We start from the raw sequence: 24,336 nt of genomic DNA on the forward strand, positions 1-24,336 counted from the left end.
GACTTGTTTTCAATTCCTTTTTCTTGCAAGAAGTGATCAGTTGCTAAATGTCCTATTCCAGTGTTGCAGTATTCTGCTTGTGGGTTTACCCTTCCTCTCCAGTTTGTCCGGCCAGGTTTCCAAAGATTTTCAGTCCCTCTTGGTGCGTCAGATGTCTGACGTGGCTGGAGGAGTGTGAGCCATAAAAGTGACGTCTGCATGCACCAGCCCTCAGAACTTTTCAGCCACCAGTCGTACGCCAGGCGCTCCTGCTTCTCGCGGACGTCACATCGAAAAAAGTTTAAGTACCCCGTTGGGGACTCTTTCAGTCCTGTTTTGTTGATAATTATTGTCTGTTCATGTCATCTGGTAAGGGTAAGGGCAAGTGTGGTCGGCAGACTCCCCACAAAGACACCCATGACCCAGTGTCTCTTTTGTTTAGGCAGGGAACACGACCACGAGAACTGTGCCATTTGCCATTCGTTTGTCCCCAAGACCTTACGCTGCTGTTTGCAGGCCTTACATTTGTATTTGGAGAATCAGCACTTGAAACAAATAGCGTTGGAGATGGAGGCCGCGCCCAACACCCCATCTGAACTGCGTACGAAGAGGGCCAGGTCCTGGAGACCTACTTCGTCTGCTGCGCCTCTGTCTGCCGTACCTCATACTATAGACTATGTCAGCTTGGCCGAGGATCTGGAGGCATAGATACAACGGGTACCTCTGAGGAAGCCACACAATCTCGAGCAGACGATACGTCCACAGAGGATTTACCGGCACCTGCCTTAGATGTCGGGGGGGACCAACATTCACTCTGGGCTCATCGGATGCCACCTCTGCCATCCTGACGCCTGACCCAAGTCCTATTCCTAGCTGGATGCCAGCAAGGCCTTTAAAGAAAAAACAAAAAACAGACACCTTGCTCCAACCTCTGAAAGCATGCCGGATTGGCAGGCCTTCAGCCAGAGCTTGTTTAATGCCTTTATGGCCCTTAGGCCTACTGTAGAACCCTCTGTCACTGCTCCTCCTTTCCTTAGTCCCAGACATCTCATCCATAAAAGGAGGGTAGATCAGCCTGAAGAGGAATTGTCTGATTCCTCTGAGGACTCTCTTTCTTAGTCGTCCCAGAAGAGAGGGCTCTGTTGAACCTGACTCCCCTGTAGAGGAGCTTTCCTTTTGGAAAGCTATTAATAAGATGAAAGACCACTTTAAGTGGCAATCCTCGGATAGGTCTGATGTATAAAAAATGTTTTATGACCTTTTTCAAATGGACTCTCCCAGTCCTTCTGCTATTCCTCCTATTCAACCTGCATTCTTGGATGCTTTTGCCTCAGCCTCCATTAACCTGGATTCCCAACCTCCAGCCCCACGTAGAGCAGACAGACTCTGTAAAGTCCCTGAGATGGAGAAATGTTTCTTTAAGTGCCCTTCTGCTGATCCTGCCAATATCTCCATCTCTATAGACAGGGCCTCCAAGTTCCTTCCTACCACTACTATCCTCCCTGCTGATAGAGACAGCAAGACTATGGAGAGGTTGAGAAAAAAAATCTATACTTCTGCTACCCTCTCATTTAGAGCCACCAACAACCAAACTCGTATGACTAAGTACTCCTTAGCTCTGCTGGACAAAGCCACTAAAGATTTAGATTGATATCACTGACTGTGCAACCAAGGCCTCCTTGTCTTCATTGATAGCACTCATTTCTCAAGTAAATAGACACTCCTTGAGATGCAGTTATGATGCAGCTAAAGCCTCAGCCAGGTCAGCTGCATCAGCTTCAGTACTAAGGAGGTATTTGTGACTGCAACTTCAGCCTCTCCCAGATGACTTCAGGGCCAAACTCCTTGATGCACCTTTGGATCACTCAGCCCTTTTTGGTGCAAGGTGGCTGACCTGTTAAAATCCTTACAATAGAAAGGAAAAGAATTACAGGACAGTCTCGCCTCTTCCAAAGTTCCAGAGGAACTACCCGGCAAAGACTCAGTTTATCTGGAAAACCTCCAGACCTGTATCTCCTCGGTCTAGAAGACCTCCTAGAAAACAGCCACCTTAGGCTAGGCCTACTCAGGCCTACTCAGTCTTCCAGCCAAAGGCCCTCCTTTCCTGATAGGGCAGGTAGTGTCTGACTGCCTGCCAAAATTTCAACCCCCCCTCCCCATCCATACCCCTATCTGCCCATCTCTCTCACCATCTCCCTGCATGGTCAGTCATTACCACAGACAAATGAGTTCTGTCCATCATACAGGACGGCTACTTCATGTCCTGGATCACCCCCATCAAGACTGGGCATACCACAGCCTCCTCCCAGTCAACTACCCCTCCTCCATCAGGTATTGCAAACCCTGCTACTACAAGGCACCATAGAACCAGTTCCTACACAAGCAAAAAGAAAAGGATTCTACTTCAGAATCTTTTTGGTACCCAGAAAGGAAGGACCATGGAGGCCAATTCTAGACCTCTCACGCCTCAACCCCTTCCTAAAAGTTCCTCCTTTCAGGATGCTCACCCTACCTACTCTCTTTCCTCTCATCCTTCCTCAGGGTTTCATGGCAACCCTGGACATAAAGGATGCTTACCTTCACATACCTACAAAGTCTGCCTTCAGGAAATACCCGAGATTCCTAGCAAGCTCATCTCACTTTTAGTTCTGTGCCTTGGCCTTTGGGCTTTCTACTGCCCCCAGGATATTTACAAGATGTCTGGCTCCAGTCATCATCTACTGCAGGGAAAAGGGAATCCAGTTATTCCCTTACCTAGACAACCTCCTAATCCAGGCAAAAGACAAGGACACTTTTCTCTGCCACTCCCAGGACCTTCTGGTAATCCCACAGTCTCTAGGGTTCATGATCAACTTCCCAAACTCCCACCTCAACCCCATGCAAGATATTGTCTTCCTGGGTTGCAGGATCAGGACAGACCTCATGAAGCCCTTTCTTCCAGCAGAAAAGGTGGTATCCCTCCAAAACCACCTTCTTACTGCTCTATAATCAACAGAACTGACTGCAAGGCAATTTCTGAGGCTTCTAGGTTACATGTCAGCTACCATTCCCATGTTGCCCATAGCAAGTATGCACATGAGGAACCTTCAGTGGTACCTCCAGTCGGTGTGGACCCATCACTCCCACCCTCTAGAGTTCAGGATCCCGCTGTTCCCCTGCTTGCATAAGGAACCAAGATGGTGGGTGGCTTAGGTAACCCAAAACCCAGGACTGCCTCTACAAATACCTTCTCCCTCCCAGTCCATGTACACAGATGCCTCAGACCTGCATTGGGGCACGACTCTGGGGAGAAAGGAAAGTACAAGGTTTGTGGACAGGCAAACAAGATCACATAAACGTGAGAGAAATGAGAGCCATCATCCTTGCTCTACAGGCCTTCCAGCCCTACATAGAGCAGGGCTCTCTAAAGATATTCACAGACAACACCACAGTCCTGTGGTATCTCAATAAGCAGGGAAGGACCAAATACTACCTTCTATGCAGACTAGCTCTGCGGACATGGGAACTGGCTACCTCACAGGGGAATCGCCCTTCAGGCAGCCTACATCCCATCCCTGCATAACTCCCAGGCAGATTACCTACCATTTCAAGCAACCACGAATGGATGTTGCAAAGAGATGTCTTCCAGACTATGGCTTACAGGTGGGGTATTCCACAAATAGACCTGTTCGCCTTCTCCATAAACAGGCAGCTTCCTGGCTACTGCACCAAGACACCAGACCCCAAGGCATTAGCAACAGATGCCTTCTCGATAACCTGGAAGTGAAAATAATTCCTGTATGCACCCCCCTTCCCATTGATACAAAGGGTCCTGCTGAAAATTCAGCAGGACTCTCCCAAAATCTTGCTGGTGACTCCCTGCTGGCCAAGATAGCACTGGTTCCCTCCTCTTCTTCATTTGTCCAAGGGCAATCACCTCAAGTTACCCCCTTCAGTGGACCTCCTCACACAGAAGAAGGGGACTCAGATACACCCACAGTGGCAATCCATGCACCTCACCCTGTGGCTGATAGGATTCTGATCCCCTTCAGACACCTATATAATGAGGATGTGCTCACTGTCCATCAAGAGGCCAGGAAACCCAATACAAGGAAATCCTATCTCTCTAAATGGAATACGTTTTCTATTCGGTGTCACAAAAGACAGTTGGACCCGCTGGAAGGCCTCTCATCCTGTCATACCCATGTGAACTCATGCAGACAGGATTGTCTTACTCGTCTCTGAAGGCACACACCTGTCTGCTATCTCTGCCTGCCTTCACCTGGATCCACCCCTTGCATCCAGACTCCCTTCCAAACTTTTCCTCAAAGGTGTATTGCACTTAAGACCACGCAGGAAACCATCTCCCCATCCCTGGGACCTAAATTGTGTTCTAGAAAAACTCACTCTATCCCCTTTTGAGCCAGCAGACAAGGCCACCTTAAAATTGTGCACATGGAAAATTGTATTGCTGGTAGCTCTGATTTCTGCCAGAAGGGTTTCAGAATTGCAAGCTCTTATGGCCACACCACCTTTCCTAAACTTCCACCTAGACAGGGTGACCCTCAGGACAAACCCGTCATTCATTCCCAAAGTAGTGAATGACCTATCCTTGAACCAGCCCATCCACCTGCCCACTTTCTTCCCTAACCACAGGGGGATAATGAGAGAGTACTGCATTCCCTAGATGTCCACAGACAACTTAGGTTTTATCTTCATAAAACCAAACCCTTTAGGAAATCAGACCAGCTGTTTGTCTCCTTCCACCCCAGGGCCTTGGGGAAAACTGTGAGCAAACAGACCATTTTGGCCTAGATCTCCCAGGCCATTTCATTCTGCTACCTACACCATGGTAAGAACTTGCAGGGCAATGTCAAGGCCTCTCCACCAGAGCAATGGCCTCTTCTGGAGCCTTCTTTAAAGGGTTAGACACCATCTCCATACTTGAGGCAGCCACTTGATCCTCAGTTCACACCTTCACCAGACACTACAAACTGACCATATCTCCAGAGCCATGGCAGGGTATACCAGGGCTATCCTATATGGATTCCTGGAAACTTCATCTAGGCCACCACCCAATTCTAAATGAGCTTTTGCACTCACCCACAAGTAGAATACTGCAACATTTTAATAGAAGGACATAGGAAAGTTGTGTGAAATCTTACCATAACCATAGATGTCCTTCTCTTCCATGTTGCAGTATTCCTTCCCACCCACCTTCCCCACTTGCTCTCCGGAGTGATTGGACAGGACAGGACTGGCTCCGACTGGGGCTTTTACAATGTTCTGAGGGCTGGTGCATGCAGACATCACTTTTATGGCCCACGTTCCTGCAGCCATGTCAGACATCCAACGCACCAAGAGGGACTGAAAATCTTTGGAAACCTGGCTGGACAAACTGGAGAGGAAGAATGGTAAACCCACAAGTAGAATACTGCAAAATGGAAGAGAAGGACATGTATGGTTGTGATAAGAGTTTACACAACTTTCCTTTCTTTTGTCTGTCAGTCCCATTCAGGCAGTTTCCAGACATCATGTAACCATTTTTGGGACTTCTTTTGTTTGTTTTAGAACTTTACATTATTTTTTTTAATTAGATTTTGTGCAGATTATTATTTTACAAAAGTGTATGTTGTCCCTAGAATTTGTTTTGTGTGTAGATTATTTTCTGAGATCCATGCTGTCCCTAGAAACATAAGTATGCCTGTGGAAGACAGATTCCGTCTAAAGATTACCCCTGTTGTATTTTTTTTTACTGGGGAGGGAACCACCAGGTATCCATCTATAAGCATCAAATAAACGTTGGTAAGAAAAGTTTTTTTCTTGAATTTGCAGGCTTTGTACAGACACAAAGCTGTTGGCAATAGCTGAAACAGTATCCATTTAACACAATGGAGGAGAACCCTGTACAAACACTTCAAAAGAACTCAAAATTCTTCTAAGAAGGAGTGGAAGTAATAAAAAAGGAAACACTGGAGAAACCAGCAGTGAAAGAACCAGTGGGCAGGGAATAAGAAGGCTATTGTGACCCTGCTAGTCCTGCTGTGGCGTAAAGATTAGATTCATAAGAGGTATTGGCTTGTCAACCCTCATCTCATCCCATGGCCTGTTTCAACTACATATTCACTTGCCCCGACTCCTTTGGAAATAGACAAAGCAATTTCATTCTGTACGATTGACCATGGTGAGGTGAGTGAGCCCTGCAGACTAGGCACTCGCAACATTGTCCATCCTTTTCAGATTTCTGCTGTATCAGCAGAAGGGTTCATTCATCAAGAAATTACAGGCCTTTAAAGATGGCTTTGAAGTTGCATCCTTGGAACCTGACAGTCACCCTCTGACTTCCAAAAAGCTGAATAGATTTTGCAGATAGAAAGACATGTATAATTATCTAAGTAAAATCCAGTAGCCCATTCAGCTGTGGTCTCCCTGGCGGTGGCTAGGCATTCAGACTGACTATAAAGACTTCTTCCACCTTAGATTTTAAGGCTTTTAACTACCAAATCCACCTGACTAATTATCAGCATGACGTCCTCAAACTGATGGAGGAGAGGGAAGGAGAGATCCCTGATGAGGCAGTAAGGGGTAGAATTTCTCAACTAGTCTAGATGGCCTTTAAGGTGGAAAAGCACAGCTTGAACAGTGGGTATAAAGCAGTAGATGTTTGCAGTAGAAGTGCATCAACATGAATACTTGTACATTGGCATGATTGTCTAAGAATTCTGCACTTGCCAGATATTAGGGGGGAGCATGCTTCTATGAGTAGAAAATGGAAGAGAAGGCGAGGATAACCGTATTGGTCAAGCAGTTATTTCAGATGCCTCAGTAAGTATAAAACTGGAAGAGAAGGAGAAGATGACAGTGTAAGTCAAGCAGTTATATTGGTCGCCACTCTCAAGGTACAGAAATAGCCTGTAAGGTAGTGGCCCTTTTATAGAAAGCATTCTAAGACTAAATAGTTCAAGGAAAATTGGGCCTTTGAGAAAAAGCGAGCTAGAGAGGTGGCAGAGGTAGGGGCAAGACACCAGGGCATGGAGTGGAAAGATGTATCCTCCCTCACATAATGGTAATAGATAAGGTAATGTTGACAATACTTCCACAGTCTTTACTCTCCCTGTTCCCTCATACTTTTAGATGCTTTCCTAGTTCAGAACATTTTAGTTCATCCCAACCTCTAACAAATGTGCATGGGAAGTCATTTCTCCAGGTTATAAAGTATAATTCAAAGTCTTTCTTCCCTTCCTCGGAATACATCCCACCCACAGACCAGGTAAAGTTGGTGCACCCACATCTGATTATGTTTCTGTAGTTTGGTACCATAAAAAGGATTCCTGTTAGTAGCAACAGAAGGGCATTTTCCAGGTTGTTTCTAATCCTGAAATTATGCCCCTGGGTAAAGACAAGTATACAAGCAACAACTATTTACATAACCATAGACCCAGCTTTCCCACCGAGTTTCTAATTCTAATGTGATCTTATGAAAGCATAACTGCAAAAATACTGCATCTATAAATTGTAAACAAATGTATGCACAAGGTTGTCAGCTGTGTACCATAATGAACTAGAAGTGTGTTAACTCTGTATTGTAAATTGTTACTAGTCTGTAGAATATGATTGTGATTTGTATGTAAATGGAGCTTTTCTCCCCGGGGCCACTGCTGAAAACGGACGTGTCAAGCTGGACTTTCCTGGTCAACAAGTGTAAAAGAAAATAAAAATAAGGTGGCCTTTTGAGACCCATCCTATATTTATCCATTCTGAAGAAATTTCTGAAAGTAACCAAATTCAGCTGAGAGGGCTGGTTTCTTCAGCAGGTGTATAGCTGTGGGTCCCCTTCAGATGATCAAAGTTTTAAAACTTCGAACTTCATATGGTGTATAGATGTGGGTCCCCTTCAGATGATCAAAGTTTTAAAACTTCGAACTTCATATGGCCGAGACCATATGATCGAAGTTTTAAAACTTTGAACATTTTGAGCGGGAAATTTTCCGTTTTCCTCGCTGTAGTTTGATCTCTGAGTTGGTATATTTAAATAGTAGGGGGTGTGGAGGTGCAGGGGGCTTGCCCCCTGCAAAAACGTCCAGGAAATTTTTTTTTGCTTTTCTTTTTCTTTCAGGTGTTCGAAGTTTTGAAACTTCGATCATATGGTATCGGCCATATGAAATTCGAAGTTTTAAAACTTTGATCATCTGAAGTAGACCCATAGCTGTATATCTGCATTCTTGATTAAAGGGCAGTAGTTCTCATTAGTCAGTGAAGCTTTAAAGCATGGATTTACAAACATTTCTGATCTTCTCATTGTTCATAGCCATAGTAAGCAATTGCATGCTCTATTTTAGATTATTTTTATTTAATTTTCAAGTTGATTCTTGTGCTATGTATTTTGCCTTTGTGTTGCTCATTTTAATGGAGAGCTTTTGAGATTTATAGTGTTTAAGGATAGGTGGTGAATAAGCTAAGGTAATCAGGATTGTCACCAGTGGTTCATTTGTACTTTATTTTATGTAGCACTAGGCTAAACTCATTGCATTTAATTTTAACATGCATTATGGATGTCTTGGTATTACAGTGTAAAATATTTCTTCTGAAGGTGAATCTCTGCTTAGACTTTGTGACTGCGAACACTGTTTGGTGCAGGTCATTAGGAGGCTGCCAACGAAATAGTGCATGCATTTTCATTTCGTCTTCTGCCAAGGTGGTAGCTTGCTTCTCATTGGGAATGTAAAGTTATTTCTAACTAAAATGATGGCTGGAAAATGTGCACAAAAGGTTAACATTCACTGAGCCTTCTTACTTGTATGTTATAGTTTTTGCTTCCTATTTTATAGATGCTTAGTCATTTTTAGTGGTAATGTAGGGGAGAGCAAGATGCACCAAGATCTGAGTGAAAACACCCCCTACATATCTGTGATGTAAGGGAATATACGACTACTGGAAGTTTGTCACCAGAACTGGGTTCATGTGAAACAGTGGTTCTGAATATGTAGCATGGCAGTGTAGACTTTGTAAATTGTTGTAAAGATGAAAACTTAGTTATGAATGGTAAGTGGCATCAGTTCATTGTATTGACTGCAGTTGTTTTGATTCACATTAAGGGTGTCTGCTTTTTTACTCAGTTTTGTTGTGTATTTACAGTGCCATAGCTTTCCTTGAGGCTATCGTATGCATAAAGTTTGGACAAGACCTCTTCTCCAAAACACAAATCTTGTATGTTATTTTGTGGCTGCTGTGTGTGGTAAGTTTCTGTATAGTCTTTGAGGGAGAATCTCACCTGTATTTTACTTTTGTTCTTAAATGTTCAATGCTTAGTGCAGTATGTCCCATTCATAAGATGACATGCTATGTCGAAATATTTTTTATAGCATCCATTGTATTTATTATAAAATACCGTACACATCAAATCTTCTGCTCAGGAGACTTGAAATTCAGCTGTAGTGGCTTTTTAAACTTCTGTATTATATCACAGTGTACACAGTGACATTAGCACATACATTATTAGCAAAGAAAAAATGTAGCAGACATTTAACTTGTATGCAATTACACAGTAACATAGATATACATATATTAATAACAAAGAAAACAAATTGTAGTGACATTTTCATTATTTTTATTCAGTATACATGTATGTTTTTTAACAATTGTTATTCACTCTAGCACTACATAAATTGCTAAATTCCTGCCTTTCCTTAAGCCTCACTCTGCTTCTTAATTGCTGTTCTGCATGTGTTGTTAACACAATTTCAATTTGTATGTAATTTTCTCCTTTCCATTTCTAAAGATCCCATCACCACTTCTTTTTGCTTCTTTATAGTATACAGTACTTCGTTTACATTTGGTTTAGGTTTTCATTTCCTATTAATTGCTTTTTTGACATTCAATAGCGTTAAACTTAGTAAGATTTTAACTATGTCTGGGCAGTTCAGATCCTGTGTCCCAGCTTAAAAGAATCATTTTCTTAATTACATCTATTCACTTTCCCAACATTTTTGACAAGTAGTGTGTTGGAAATGTTTGAAATCTGCCAGCTCATTAAACTCCCAAAAACATCTTCCCAATTACCTCTCTCTTTCCCACCACACCTTCAGCATTTGCTGTCTACCTGAGGAATATTTATCTAAAGTCTGCTTGTGATATAAAAATACCTATGTATTTACTTAAGTAGAAAAATTATGAACCTTCTGGACTTTGTTGCATAAGTGAGCTCCATGCAGATTGTCCTCCCATTCTTCCTTTGTAAGTTACCTTTCCAGTCTCCCTGTCTTCCCAATTTATTCTAGCTTTCTCTGATTGGTTCTTACAGTCATCATGCCATATTTTATATGGCTTCTTAATTATCCCATTTTAACAACAACTTGTGTTCTAGACTCAAGTAAAAACTCTGGGGTTTCACTTTGTACTCTCCTGTCTGTTTCTCTTTGCCTATACTATATCAATTCCTGGTGGAGAAAGCAGTATTTAACCTGCATTCCAAACTTATACTTGGTCTCATCCCAGTCTTACCTTTCCCGTTTCTCCCAATACCTTGGTTCATTTGTCAGTAAATTCCAGCCCCGTCTTGCATATTTTCCACTCTTCTGCTTGCGGTCATCCTTATTGGTAAAACTCTTCTTTCTCAATTCTCCTTTTGTGTAGTTTTCAGAGTACTTTCTGCTACTTAAGAATATTATCATTTGGGTGGTTTCTGTTATTCTTCTCAAGGCTCTGCATCCAAACTTCAACTTTTACCTTATTTCCCAGACTTATTCATTTATTTATTTATTTATTTTACATTTGTTTACTGGGAAAATCCGACTTGGAACAAAGTCAGTTTTCATTGGAGGCCTGGGGAGAAGCACTCCAGATGTATGTCTTTATAACTGGAGCTCCTGGAGGAAACCCACACGAACACAGGGAGGACATGCAGACTCCTCACAGAAGCCACCCCAGTCGAGAATTGAACAGGAGAACCTCTTGCAGTGAGGTGACAACACAACTGCTGCACCACTACACCATCCACAACTTTTCACTACTCGTTTCTTACTATCCATATTCATAAACAAGATCTTTCTCAGTTTTTGTATTATCTTTTGTTCAGTCTCTTCCTCCATATCTTTATCTGCCATAACAGAAGCCTTTTTAATCCCTCTGTAATCCTGAATACTTCATTTTATGTCCCCATAAATATGGATACTGCTGAACCAATTTGTGAATGGTACATAATTTATATCTGTAGTCTTTGCTTTGTATTCATTACCTTTATGTCCTAAAAAGAATGAAACTGTCTGAAAATGTTCCAGAATGCCAAGAATGTTGTTTTCTGGATTCAAGTATTGAACAATATCATCTGCATATGAAGCCAACTTTTCTCGATTATCATACCAGTTATTTCCTTGAATTTCTGAGTCCCTTATTGTCTTTGCTAATGTCTCAAATATATAGCAAATAAAGGGGAAAGAGGACACACCTGCCCAGTTCCTGTTTTCAAACATAGCTTTTCAAAGGGGAATTGTCCTACTTTTAATTTTTGCCTCCAATCCTTCATATATCATCCTAATTAACCTTAATATTGTATCAGGGAATGGAAATGCTTCCAATGTCTTATTCATAAAGTAGCAGTATACTCTGTTGAATGCTTTCTCTGCATCAAGACCAAACAGTAGTAGCTGTGTTTTCATACATTCTGCTTCCCTCTGGATCATTGTTATTTTATTAATGTTGCCAAATGTTTGTCTCCCCTCGGCAAAATCACATTAGTCTATTATCTATACATTCTGGCAACACCTTTGCCACTCTTTTAGCTAGTATAGACATAAACATTGAATAGTCGTGGTTTAAAATTGCAGATGGTCTGTGTGAAGCTGGGTCTCGCAGGTCTTTACTGTCTTTGGGTAATACAGCCACCACAGTTTTCTTCCAAGATGCTGGTAATTCCCTTCCTTTTAAAACTTTATTAAGATTTTCCAGCTGTTTACGACTTTTTTCCTTCCTGGCTTTCATATTTCCCCATGAATACCATCTGCCTTGGAAACTTCCCTGGAAAATGAAAATCAAAGTCAAAACCAACTGTATTTGAAGTATTGAATGTTATTAAAGAGATAAAAGAACTGGAAGAGAGATCTTTAGAAAAAGGAAGGAGCAAATAACACAGAAATAAGTGCAAATTTTGGTAACACTAACATGCAAAATAATGTTCAGGAGGAGGAGGAGTGATGTTTAAGGGAAGGCAGGAACTGAACGATTTTTGCAATACTGGACTAATAATAGTTATAAAGACAGAAAAAAAATGTGATGTATACAGAATGCATGTAATGGAAGATGTTAATATGGGTTGTTTTCTGTTAATGTATGTTTGCCTTTGTCTTAAATGATTATTTATTTATTTTTATTTTATTTATTTAACATTTGTTGACCGGGAATGTCCGACTAGGTTCCACAGAGCCTGTTTTCAGCGGAGGCCCAGAGAGAAATGCTCCAGATGCATGTCTTTGGAATGTGGGAGGAAACCCATGCGAACACAGGGAGAACATGCAAACTCCACACAGAAGGCACTCCAGCTGAGATTAGAACCGGAGAACCTCTTGCTGTGAGGCGACAACGTTAACCGCTGCACCACTGTGCCGCCAATTAATTTAATAAAGGTATATAAAAAATTATTTTGGAACAGTAGTAATCTCTCTGTCTGTGGACTTAATTATTGTCAAAAAAATGAGAAGCCGAGTTTCCTTCTGCTTACTAGCTCACTCTTTGTTAGCCAAACTTTTTGTCTTTTCTCATCAGCCTGTTCTGCATCCAAAAATGCCTATAATCCTCCAGGAAAAATATTTTGAAGACAGCTGAGTACAGCAACTTGAATCTCACACCTGCCTCCTAACATTCCCTGATTGCAGGGATAATAGTGCTTCTCCTCTGTCTTATGTAATCATTTTCCATAAACACTGTACTTTTCCCAGTTTTTAATACTATTCCTGTTTGACACAATTTTGTCAGAAGCAGTTCTTTTGCTGGTATGATTGCATCTTTACTAATGTATGTATTGGCTGCTTTCTTATGGCCAGGTTTTGTGCTTACACATGATGTGCTCTTTCAGTTAACAAATCCTGCAGTGGAACAATGCTCCAATTGCTTTTTGTACTTTCATAAAATGAATGCATTCTGTTCCTTCCAGTTTCTCTGATATAGTTGAAAGTCTCTGGATGTTCATTTTGTTCCATTGTTCTGTTAATAACTTTGTGGGATTTCCTGCTGTGTAAGCCCTTTGCTGTCCTCCTCTTGTCCATTAGGGATGCAAGGATTATCAGCCTGCAACATTTTCTCAATTTTTTTTTGTCGTTGGCGGTAGATACAAACTTTGAGTATGTTGGTCAGTCCAAAGCCTGAGGTAGAGCACTTAAAGCTAAGTACCCCACTGGGGAAAATCTTTTTCTGTATGTCATTGTCTGTGTTATTTTTGGACGTTGGTGGCTAAGACTAATGTTTTGCTTAGAATGTGGGAAACTAATCCCTCACTGGGACTTGCACACTTTGTGTTTGTTCTGTATGGAGCACGATGTACCCAGCTGTACCCAGTGTGCTCACTTTAATTCTGTGACCATAAAGCATAGAAGAAAGTCACTTGAACCGTTTTTAGGGAAAAAGAGAGAACATTAATGGCTCACAGGTGCTGTGGGATCCACTGATCATGCTGAGTCAGGCTTTCCTTGCAAAAAGAAGTTATTGGGAGCTGGACAACAACCTATCAGTGTGTGTGATAGTCCACTCTTGCTCATTATTGATGAAGTTGGAGAGACATGTTTGCACCCCCCCCCAATGACAATGTGTATGGCTGAGGCCTTTGGTGAGACTCTTCTGGAGTCCCCCACTCCATCAGTCTCCTGATGCCTGCTCAAGCCAAAGGACTTGGGGTACTGGATGTATCCAGAGTCGCTCTGCACACTCTGGCATCTGGCTATCGTACCAGAGCTACAGAAGAGGTGGGCAGAATCCCCCTTACCAAAGAGGAACCTTCCAGTCTGGGCACAGCAAGCCTTGGTTGGGACAATGACTGCAGATGCCACACCAAGACCAGATCCAAGATAAAACATAATGAGACTGCTTCTAGCTTGCCTCAGCTTAGACCTTCTATTAAGTAAACAATATCTAAGTGGATCTCTAACTGTATCTCCTTTTGCTAGAAGCATCAGAGCAAAACAATTGTCTGAGCATATTAGGACTCATTCTACAAGGGCCACAGTTATCAACAAGTGTCTTTACCAGAGTATATCCACCCAAGATATTCTGGATGCAGCCACCTGCTCCTCAGGCCACACCTTTTTCTAAGCACTGCAACTTGGCCTCTACCTCTAGAGCCAAAGCTGGGTTCACTTCTGCAGTCCTGCAGGGGCTCTTATGTTCTGTCTGATGTCTGTTCTTCAGACCCCCTTCCTATAGCTTTGGGAATCTTCCCAAGACATTATTATTGTAACAGTGAAACACGATGAACATAGTACACTTTGTGTGCTTACCATAAATGTAGATGTTAAAGTGTCTCATTGGTGCAGTATCCTTCCCCTCCCACCTTCCCCTCTTCATGACTCGGGGTTGGAATGGACTCCATTCTATTCCTCCGTTTATGATTCTCCTCTCACCAGTTAGGTCTCCCTGTCAGGCATCTTTACCCTAACTGTGCTGGGGATAGCATGGTTGGGTTATGGTCCTGGCCTAGGGTAAGAGAGCGGGGCTCCAGTCCTATGAGGGTATGCTCTGTTTCAGGTTATTTCTATTTATTTTTTAAGTTAGATAATGTGCTACATATTTTGCCTTTGTATTACTAATTTTAAGGGAGAGCTGTTGATGTTTAGTAAGTGTTTAAGGTTAGATGATGAATAGAAGATCAGATGGGCTGATGACCGTTGTACCTGGACGTTGGAGGGGAGTATGTCCACCGGGCCAGGATTAGGAGAGCAAATCTCTAGTATTCAGGCCAGGCAAGGCCTTCTGCAGCAGGAAATGCCAAGAAGTTATTACTGTAACAGAGAAGACACTCTTAATGTCTGCAGTTAAATAGGCACAGCTGTACCTGTTTGCATGCATGGTCTTAAAGAATTTTAGCTATTTTTTGAAACAGCTCTTCTTGAGAAGTCTCGTGCTGTGCCTCCCTTTCTTCATTTCAGCCTCTGATTTCTGCAGTTTTATCAGCTCATCTGAGGAGCAATCTAATTCTATTTTTGCAGCCTTTTGTAACGTGACTGTTTATATTCCTTCAGTGTGTCACTTATTTTAAAGACCTCTTGAGTGCATTTTTTCCTCAATTCTTGGAAGTCATCTCTTGTACCAAAGCTAAAACTTGAACTGTTTTTCCTAAACATCTGCAAGATTCTGCCCAGCTAGATATCTCCCTTTCTGTCTGTTTAACTTTTTCCAGATTTATTCATCGCCAGTATCCAAGTTGTGTAATTAATTGCCAGGAATTAAATTATTCAATTTGATAGCTTTAATGCCCCCCCCCCCTTGTTGGTTGAGAAGAGGGGAAGTCTGAATGAAGAGGTCAAAGCTAGAATCAGAAGGGCTGCAGCAAAATGGCACAGAGTGTCAGGTGTAATGTATGATAAAGAATGCCAAAAAAGCTGAAAATTAAGGTGTACTAAGCAAGCAATAATGCCCAACAGGGTGCGTGTTAATTTGTAATTAATGCCCGCCCAGGGGTGTTGTGAGGCCCGACACCACAGGCGGAGGGCCTCTACACCCCTGGGAAGGTCATTAAGCAAGCAATAATGCCTGACAAGGGTGTGTGTTAATGTGTAATTAACGCCCACCTAGGGATGTTGTGAGGTCTGACACTGCAGGCACTTAGACAATGGGCTCTGTGTAAAATTGTTGTGTTTTACTTGCTTATTTATTTTTTTAAGTGCTACATTATTTTTTTTATATAATTGTAATGTAAAATAGTTCCTCCATCTACTGTTTCATACTTATTGTAGTATATGTTAATGGTGTTGGAGGAAGCATTTTACATCAGCTATATATAAAAAGTAATAATAGTGCTTAAAAAAATAAAAAGCAAGTGGAACACAATTTTACATACAGCCCATTCTCTCCCATACACACACACACACACACACACACACACACAGTCTCTTCTGCTTTCACAGACATACATATACACACAGTCTCTTCTGCTTTCATACACACATTGTCACATAAGATCTGTCTCACCCTCTTTCTCTATCTCTCACAGTCTCCAGCTGCTTTCATACACATTCAGTCCATCTCACTTTCTCTCGATCTCTTTTTCCCTCTCTCTCACACATGCACAGGCACAGTCTGTCTGCTTTCCTGCACGCATTCACGCACACATGCAGACAGAAACATAAACAGACTCTTCTGTTTCGCTCAATATCTCTCTCCCTCTCTTACTCACATACACGCATACACTCACACACACACATGCTGTATTTTCTTTTTTTCATTTTACACTCCTAAACAGTAAAAGCGCTACTTAGCGAGTGTAAAAAAACAGCTTGCTCAGTCTCACTGACATACACGCATACACTCACACACAGATATAAAAACACACATACCTTTTTTGTTGTTGTTGTTGTCTTCTTTTTTATATTTTACAATTGCTAAACAGCAAAATGCTGCTTAGTGTGAGGGTAGAATAATGGCGGACTTTCTGTTTTTTCAGTTCGAGCTCCATGGAGCATGATAAGCTGCTGTAAGTAGCTGACTCTTTATCGCCGGGCATTAATTGTACATTTATGTAGTTATAGTTAGTGGAGTTATTAAAACTTTTTGAACTTTTGCCTGAATCTTCGTTCCGTTTTTCAGCACTTCTACTTGGGATTTATTGGTTGTTTTTGTGCAGTTCCACCATTTATTAGTTTCTTTTGTTTAATTTGTGGAACGGACATGGAGAAACAAGCATTTCTGGACCCAAAAGGGCAGGACGAATTGGGCCAATCACGCAAGTTGATTGGGCAACTTACTGACCTCATAGACTTGCTTACCCCTCTTAGCCAATCCTTGGTGGGAATGTACAGCAGTTTAATAAAGCAACGTTCTTCAAGAACCAAAGGGTTTGGAGAACTGAGAGACGCTAACAACATAATGCCAAGGGAACTTATTGGCGGTTCAAATGACGCTGGCAACCAGAAGGAAACCAACGAAGGAACTTTTAACGCCGAAAATACACCCACCATATTTAGGACTGTTGATAATGGGAATGTTTCTAATAAATGCCAGAGTATGGAACTGGGTCAAAAACAATCACAGAATGTGCTTGAAGCTTCAGGTACTGTTAAAACAATTAATTATAATAAAGAAACGAGAGAATGGTTACGAACCAAATATGTTTTTAAATTAGATGGTAAAGGTAACAAACCACAAGTTACTAATGATTCATATTGTAACAAGCTGGATAAATTAGCTAAATTGATGTCCAGATATAGGACATTAGATATAGAAAATGAATACTTAAAAGAATGTATTTCAAGGGAAATAGTCCCTAAAGGACTACGAATATATAAGTTCCCTAACAATGTTACCATTGGTACAGTTTTTCATAAATAACTTATTGAAGTCTTTAACAAATGTGGATTGGATGTTTTAAGACTCATTATTAGGGAAAATGTAAGAGTCCAGGATGTAATACAAAAAGAAATTGATGAATTAGACCAGTGCATTAAAGAGGACCTGATTATTTCTATCAAAGATGAAAAGGAAAAATATTTTAATATTAGGAAAGACATAGATAACAAATGTGAGGATTTAGTACAAAGAAAATTGAAGAAACTAGAAAGGGATATGAAAGAATATTACAGTAACAATAGTTACCCCAATCCCTCACATAGACGTTTCAAACAAAATTTTGAACAGAAATATGATGTTTTTATTCCGGAGAATGTTGTAATTGATGAGCAGTAGCAGGAAGAAGGGGACAATGATTACGATGAAGCCTTTCCGCCTTTGAGAAGATCAGAAAGGCTGATGAATAAGCAGGGTCCACCGCAATCAAATTTTCAATGGAGGGGGGGAGAAGGGGGAGGGGGAGATTTTAACTGATACCCACCTCACCACAAGTTACAACAATGAGATACTAGTAGATGGCATCAAAAGTACATTTAATAATTTTACCATTTACAATTTTAGCAGTATGGAAATGGAGAAGGAACATTTTGACCTATTTGCCAAAGGTTTGAAATTTATACCATACAAAAAAGGTGATATAGCTAAAACTCTGTTAGACATTAAATTATTCTTGAGAAAAGTCAATCTAAACATTCTGTTCCTTAAGGATAATACAATTAAAAATACTGAAATGAAACTTAAGACAATTTACAACCCCCCCTTACACCCCGAATTAAAAAATTTGGAAAAGGTAATGGAAAAGGAAATTAGAAAAAACAGATGAATATACGGTATAAAGTTAATTTAAGTAATAAGGAAAGACAATTATTAAATGAAATGAAAGGAAATACCAGTATTAGAGTGATGAAACCAGATAAGGGGGGTGGGGTGGTGATTATGGAAAACATACAGTATGAAAGCAAAATGAATATGTTATTATGGGATGATTTGAGATTTTCTAGTGTTTCTAAAAATGAGGTTAATATAGCATATAATAAAATAGATGTAAGTTTAAGGGACATGTTAAATGAAGAACATATAAATTACAACACATTTATATTTAAAAGTAGAAAAAACCCAGAATTCCTACAATATTTGGTATCCCCAAGACACACAAAAATGGGAATGATCCCCCACTGGAGACCCATTGTATCTGCAGAAGGATCAAAGACCTACTCACTAGCCAAATACGTAGATACCAAATTAAAACGGTTATGGCTAGAAAAAAACTTTATATTAAAAGACTCTTGGGATCTCTTGAAAGAAATTTCTGATGATTTATATCATGAAGACTTATTGTTCATAACCATAGATGTTATAGATTTATTTTCTTCCATACCATATAATAAGGGGATGGAAATGTTTGAAGAAATAGTTTACGAAGACAAAGACCTCTAACACATAATGAGAAACTGGTAAACGTTTGGTTAATGGACATGGTACTTAAGAATAACTTTTTATATTTCAATGGGGAGTTCTTTCAGCAGATTCAAGGGGTAGCAATGGGAGCAACCTGCACACCAACTTATGCTAACTTAGTTTTGGCCAAATGGGAGGAGAAGTATATCCTAAATACTGCATTCAATACCTGCTGGACACTTTATCGTAGATTTTTGGACGATATAGTAATTTTTCTGGATTGCAGGAAAAGAAAAATTTGAAGAATTTATGCTTTACTTAAATAAGACTACTATTTTTTTTAAATTTACATACAAAATATCGGATACAAGCTTGTAGTATTTGGATATAGAAAATATATAAAGTGGGAAGGAAATTTGAAACAAAAATATTTAGAAAATCCACTTTTTGTAACTCCTTTCTACACTATAAAAGTGCACACCCCCTACACTGCAAGAAAAATATTGTTAAGGGGCAATTCGTGAGAGGGTGTCGTATGACTAGCTCGGATATTGACTTCCAAGTGGAATGTGATTTAATAGAGAAAATGTTTTCAGAAAGGGGTTATCCCACCAAATTAATTAGAAGCACTAGAGAGGAAATAGAAAAAGGAAGAAGTAACAAATTTAAACCCATATATAAACATGGAGAATATTTCAGTGGGGGCTGTGGAAATAAGGAAAGTAATAAAGAAGATTTCCAGCTGGCTCTGATATTGGAATATAATGCTTTGAATAACAATGTCAAAAGAGGTTTTTTTTAAAGGAATAGGAGAGATTTGCTTCCCTTACAGACTTGGAAAATATAGATAAAATTCCATCTAAAGTGGTATATAAAAATTCCCAATGTAGTAGAAATATTTTAGAAAATAAACATAAGGTTAACATTAATAATAACAAGGTTGGCACATATAAATGTGGCCACTGTACACAATGTACATATATTATGAACACAGAAAAATATTATCTAGAAAGTAGGGACAGATGGATTATTAGTAATAAATATAACTGTGAATCAAAAGGAATAATATACTTTGCCATCTGTTCGGTTTGTAAATCCTTCTATGTAGGAAAGACCGAAAGGATGCTAAAGAGAAGGATTTACGAACATACTTATGAGGTTAAAACTTGTAAAGATAGTAATGCCCTGTACAAACATACAAAAGTATGTATGACAGAGAAATTTTTCTTTTTGGTATTGGAACAAGTCAAAAATAACATTGGGGGAGCCCGTGGGAAGAAAAGATAGAATTTAGAGAGTTATGGTGGCAAGTAACCTTGGAAGCAAGTAACCCCCCTGGTTTGAATTACTATGTTTCCATCTTACCATTACTAAAACTAAGGGCAGCTAAACTTTGAGATGTGTACAATATTAATTACAAAACATATCCACTAGATGGCAATGCAATTTTATATTAATGAATGTTCCATACTAAGCAAAGATATAATGGTAAAACACTGTTTACATTAGTTTGATATATCATACATTACTTTTATAAAGTTTTACACTTTATAATAGAATTTTATTATGTATTTATAGGATTTAATATGACATATTTATTGTTTTTAATGAAGGTAATGAACATGTATTTTTTTAAATGGGTTTAATTATTCATGAACTGAATGCTCATTGGCAGTTTTTTAAAAGGAATTATTGTAATTAATTGGTCCCAATTAAATGAATTAAGTATAAATAACAGTAAGATAAGCCTACACTGGTCATCTGATGAAGTCCCAATCCACTGAGACGAAAACGCATTTTGAAAGAGAGAAAGCGTTCATGTATTTGTCAAATGTATTTGTCGATAGTTCGTGTATGTGGAGTTATTAAAACTTTTTGAACTTTTGCCTGAATCTCCATTCTGTTTTTCAGCACTTATACTTGGGATTTATTGGTTGTTTTAGTGCAGTTCCACCATTTATTAGTTTCTTTCATTAATTGTACATTAATACCCTGCTAGAGAACACTTGTTTTCCAATCAAGGTATTGATGTACAGTTTGCCAATTGTTTAATTACACATTAGCACACACCATGGAGGGCATTGTTGCACTTACAGAATGGACGCTCTGTAAAATTGTTGTGTTTTACTTATGTATTTTTTTAAGTTCTGTTTTATTTTTGAATATATTTTTGATGTAAAATACTTCCTCCGCCTAATGTTTTATACTTGCTGTAGTATATGTTAATGGTGTTGGAGATAGCATTTTACATCCAAATTATATTAAAAAGATAAAGCAGTACTTAAAAAATAAAAATATGTAAGTAAAACACAACAATTTTGCAGAGAGCCCATTCTCTAAGGGCTGGCAGAGATCATTCTCCCTTCACTCTCTCTCTCTCTCACACACACACACACGCACACACACACACACACACACACACACACACACACACACACTCTCTGCTTTCATGCACCCATTCACTCACACATGCAGACAGAAACACACATACACACTCTATCATAGGTAGGTATTAGGCTATCGGCCCAAGGGCCTATGTAAGCCTAGCCAACAAGGTTCCCTGGCTTACGCCACCCAAGAAAGTTATTTTCCTGTGCCACTGTCAAGCAGAGACACAGAAGTGATCTCCAGGGTGTATTTCCTATTTCCCATCCACTCATCAAGATTTTTCTTGAAGAGTGCTAATGAAAAACTTTGCTTGACATAGATGGGTAGCCTGTTCCAGAGTATGGGAAGTCTCTGGGGCAGGAATCTATCCCTCCAGCATGTCTTCTTTATTGTGGTGACAATTGCGTGCATCTCTGAGGGATTGGGATTTCTTTAGGTGTAGCATGTCCAACAGCTCTGGGTTTGACATAGCTTTATATGTTAGGCAGAGATCACCTCGGAGTAGGCGATATGCTACAGATTAAAGCTGGAGTTTTTTAAGGCAGTCAGTGTAGGGCATTTGTTTGAGGCTAGTAATCCTCTTTGTGAGGTACTATTTTTTTTTTTTTTTTTTTTTTACGAGTACTCTCTCTCATTCTCATACACGCATACAGTCTCTCACACGTGCTTTATTTTATTTATTTATTTTACACTCGCTAAACAGAAAAGCACTGCTTAACGAGTATAAAATAATGCCGGCCATTTCGTTTTTCTCAGTCCGAGTTCTATGGCAGCTTGATAAGCTGCCGTGAAGTGGCGGACTCGTTTTTCACTGGGCATTACTTGCTCGTTCTCCAGTCGGGATACTGATATACAGTAAGCCCATTTTCTAAGCAGTGGTGTGATCAGTGCTATATTATAGCAATAACCCACGCCTGGGTGTGGGTAATGTGGGATTTAACCACAGTTGGCGTGGTTTGGTCCCGAGGGCAAAGCCCGAGGGACCAAACAAAGACAACTGTGGTTAAAACCCGCATTACCCACACCCAGAAGTGGGTTATTGCTATTATACTATGACATTATTTAAGAAAAGAAACAATTACTTTTCTTAAATAATGGCATTGTATAATGCCTCTTTGCTGCCCTTCCGCAGCTGTCTGGCATCCGCGGCAGTTCTGATGTACTGCGCATGCCTGCACAGTACATCAGAGCTGTGGCCAAAAGCAACGGAGAAAGCAAGATCTCCGTTACTTTTTACTGTTTCGCTATGTTAAATGGGTTTAACATAGCGAGACAGCTTTAAAATAAGCAACGGAGATGTCCGTTGCTTATTTTAAAGCTGTCTCGCTATGTTAAACCCATTTAACATAGCGAAACAGTAAAAAGCAACGGAGATCTTGCTTTCTCCGTTGTTTTTTTTTTTCAAACCTGTCTCGCTATGTTAAATGGGTTTAACATAGCGAGACAGCTTTAAAATAAGCAACGGAGATCTCCGTTGCTTTTTTTAAACCTGTGTCGCTATGTTAAACTCTTTTAACATAGCGAGACAGTGTTTTAAAAAAAGACTTATACTAATGGAAAAAGTCCGGGCGACCGGACCTTTTTCCATTAGTATAAGTCGATTTACAACGTGCACGCTGGCCAATCAGCGTGCACGTTTTGGAATATTAATAGGGGGTCATGGTATAATATAGTACAGAAACCTGGTCAGTAAAGGCAGAGCAGTTGAAGCTAGAGGTAATGAAGATGAAGTGCCTGAGATAGGTAGTAGGATACACACTGTGGACAGATGAAATAAGGACCCAAGAGCTGAAGTCAGATTAGCTCCAGTTGTAGAAAAGATCAGAGAGAACAAATTACAGTGGCTGAGGCACATGTGCAGAAAAGCAGAAGACATCTGTTGACTAAGATTTGGGACAGACAGGAGGAAGGTAAGAGGAAATGAGGGCATCCAGCAAAGAGGTGGCTGGATTGTGTGAGGGAATATCTGTGACAGTCAGGCATAAGTGTCGAAGAAGGCAGGTGAGTGGCAGTGAATAGAGAGAGGTGACAACAATTGATACGACATCTCGACCCCATGTAGAAAAAATGGGAAAAAAGAGAGTTGTTGATGATGATATAGAATGTGTGTAGGCAGTTTACCTGGCATCCTTGTGCTGACTTGTTTATCACTTTTAGTCTAGTGCATGTCTCAGAGATCACAGCATTTTGCCACATTAACATCTGAAATGAGAGTCTACAGCTGTAGACAGGTGGACACCTACAGACAGCTTTTCTGCTGTGTTGGGACTTAGGGTCCTCAACTCTCAATCTCTCCTTCCCATTTCCTGTCAAGCCTGTAAGATTTTTTTTCCAGTGTAGGTCCCAGGAAACCATAGCATTTTGCAACTCTTTTGCAACCGTGCTGTTTGACAAAGCCTTTTGCTTTTGACTGGTATGACAAGATAATTGTTCTCCTGTGCCAGTTTATGTATCAGGGCCCAAAACTCTTTGCCTGTCTCATTTCTAGGTCCTCTTAGTTAGGAAGGCTTAGACTTTGTCTTTGGTATCCAATAGTGAGATGACATGGGTCTGGGCTCAAACTCTGTCTCTGGCTTCCACAGTGGTATACCATGTGTCCCACTGTAACTCTGACTGCAATTTGTTTTAGTTAGTACCATAGAACCAGGTATGGGCCTCTGCAGGTGGTGTAGCTAAAGTTGTCCTCCTTGAAAATTAACTTAGGAGCAAGATGGTGTGATCCTTAATGGACAGCAAGCTCAGGACTTATTTATTGAACTGACAAGGGAGCAGGCTTTCAGCCTATGAATTGTTACCCTATCCTGTCACCCTCACTCATCCTTCCAGACCTGGCTAGCAGCAGAGGAGGAGTATGCCTACTTTTCATTTTCTTTAGTAATGTTTTTATTTATTTGTTGACTACCTAATCCCACTAGACATGAATGTCCCTTTTCATTGGGAAACGGAAACGCTGGTTAAGTGACATTGCTTGGAGTTCCACAGTAGACAAATTGAGGCTGAGGGAATCAAACCCTAGACTACAGGAAGCAGTTTAACAACTCATAGCTT

At 40.3% G+C, this 24,336-nt stretch overlaps 1 protein-coding gene across 1 annotated transcript in view; it reads left to right on the forward strand.

Annotated features, from left to right (window-relative positions):
- Window positions 1-24,336, forward strand: part of PTDSS1 (phosphatidylserine synthase 1) — an 811,205-nt gene that overhangs the window by 647,651 nt on the left and 139,218 nt on the right. The window contains exon 10 of the mRNA XM_044065621.1: window positions 9,094-9,193. Coding sequence (XP_043921556.1) covers window positions 9,094-9,193 — 100 coding nt within the window. The remainder of the gene's footprint in view (window positions 1-9,093; window positions 9,194-24,336) is intronic.

The sequence above is a fragment of the Protopterus annectens genome, chromosome 3.part0 (genome assembly GCF_019279795.1).
Source record: "Protopterus annectens isolate FY-2018-M chromosome 3.part0, PAN1.0, whole genome shotgun sequence".
In the NCBI taxonomy this organism is placed as follows: domain Eukaryota; kingdom Metazoa; phylum Chordata; order Ceratodontiformes; family Protopteridae; genus Protopterus; species Protopterus annectens.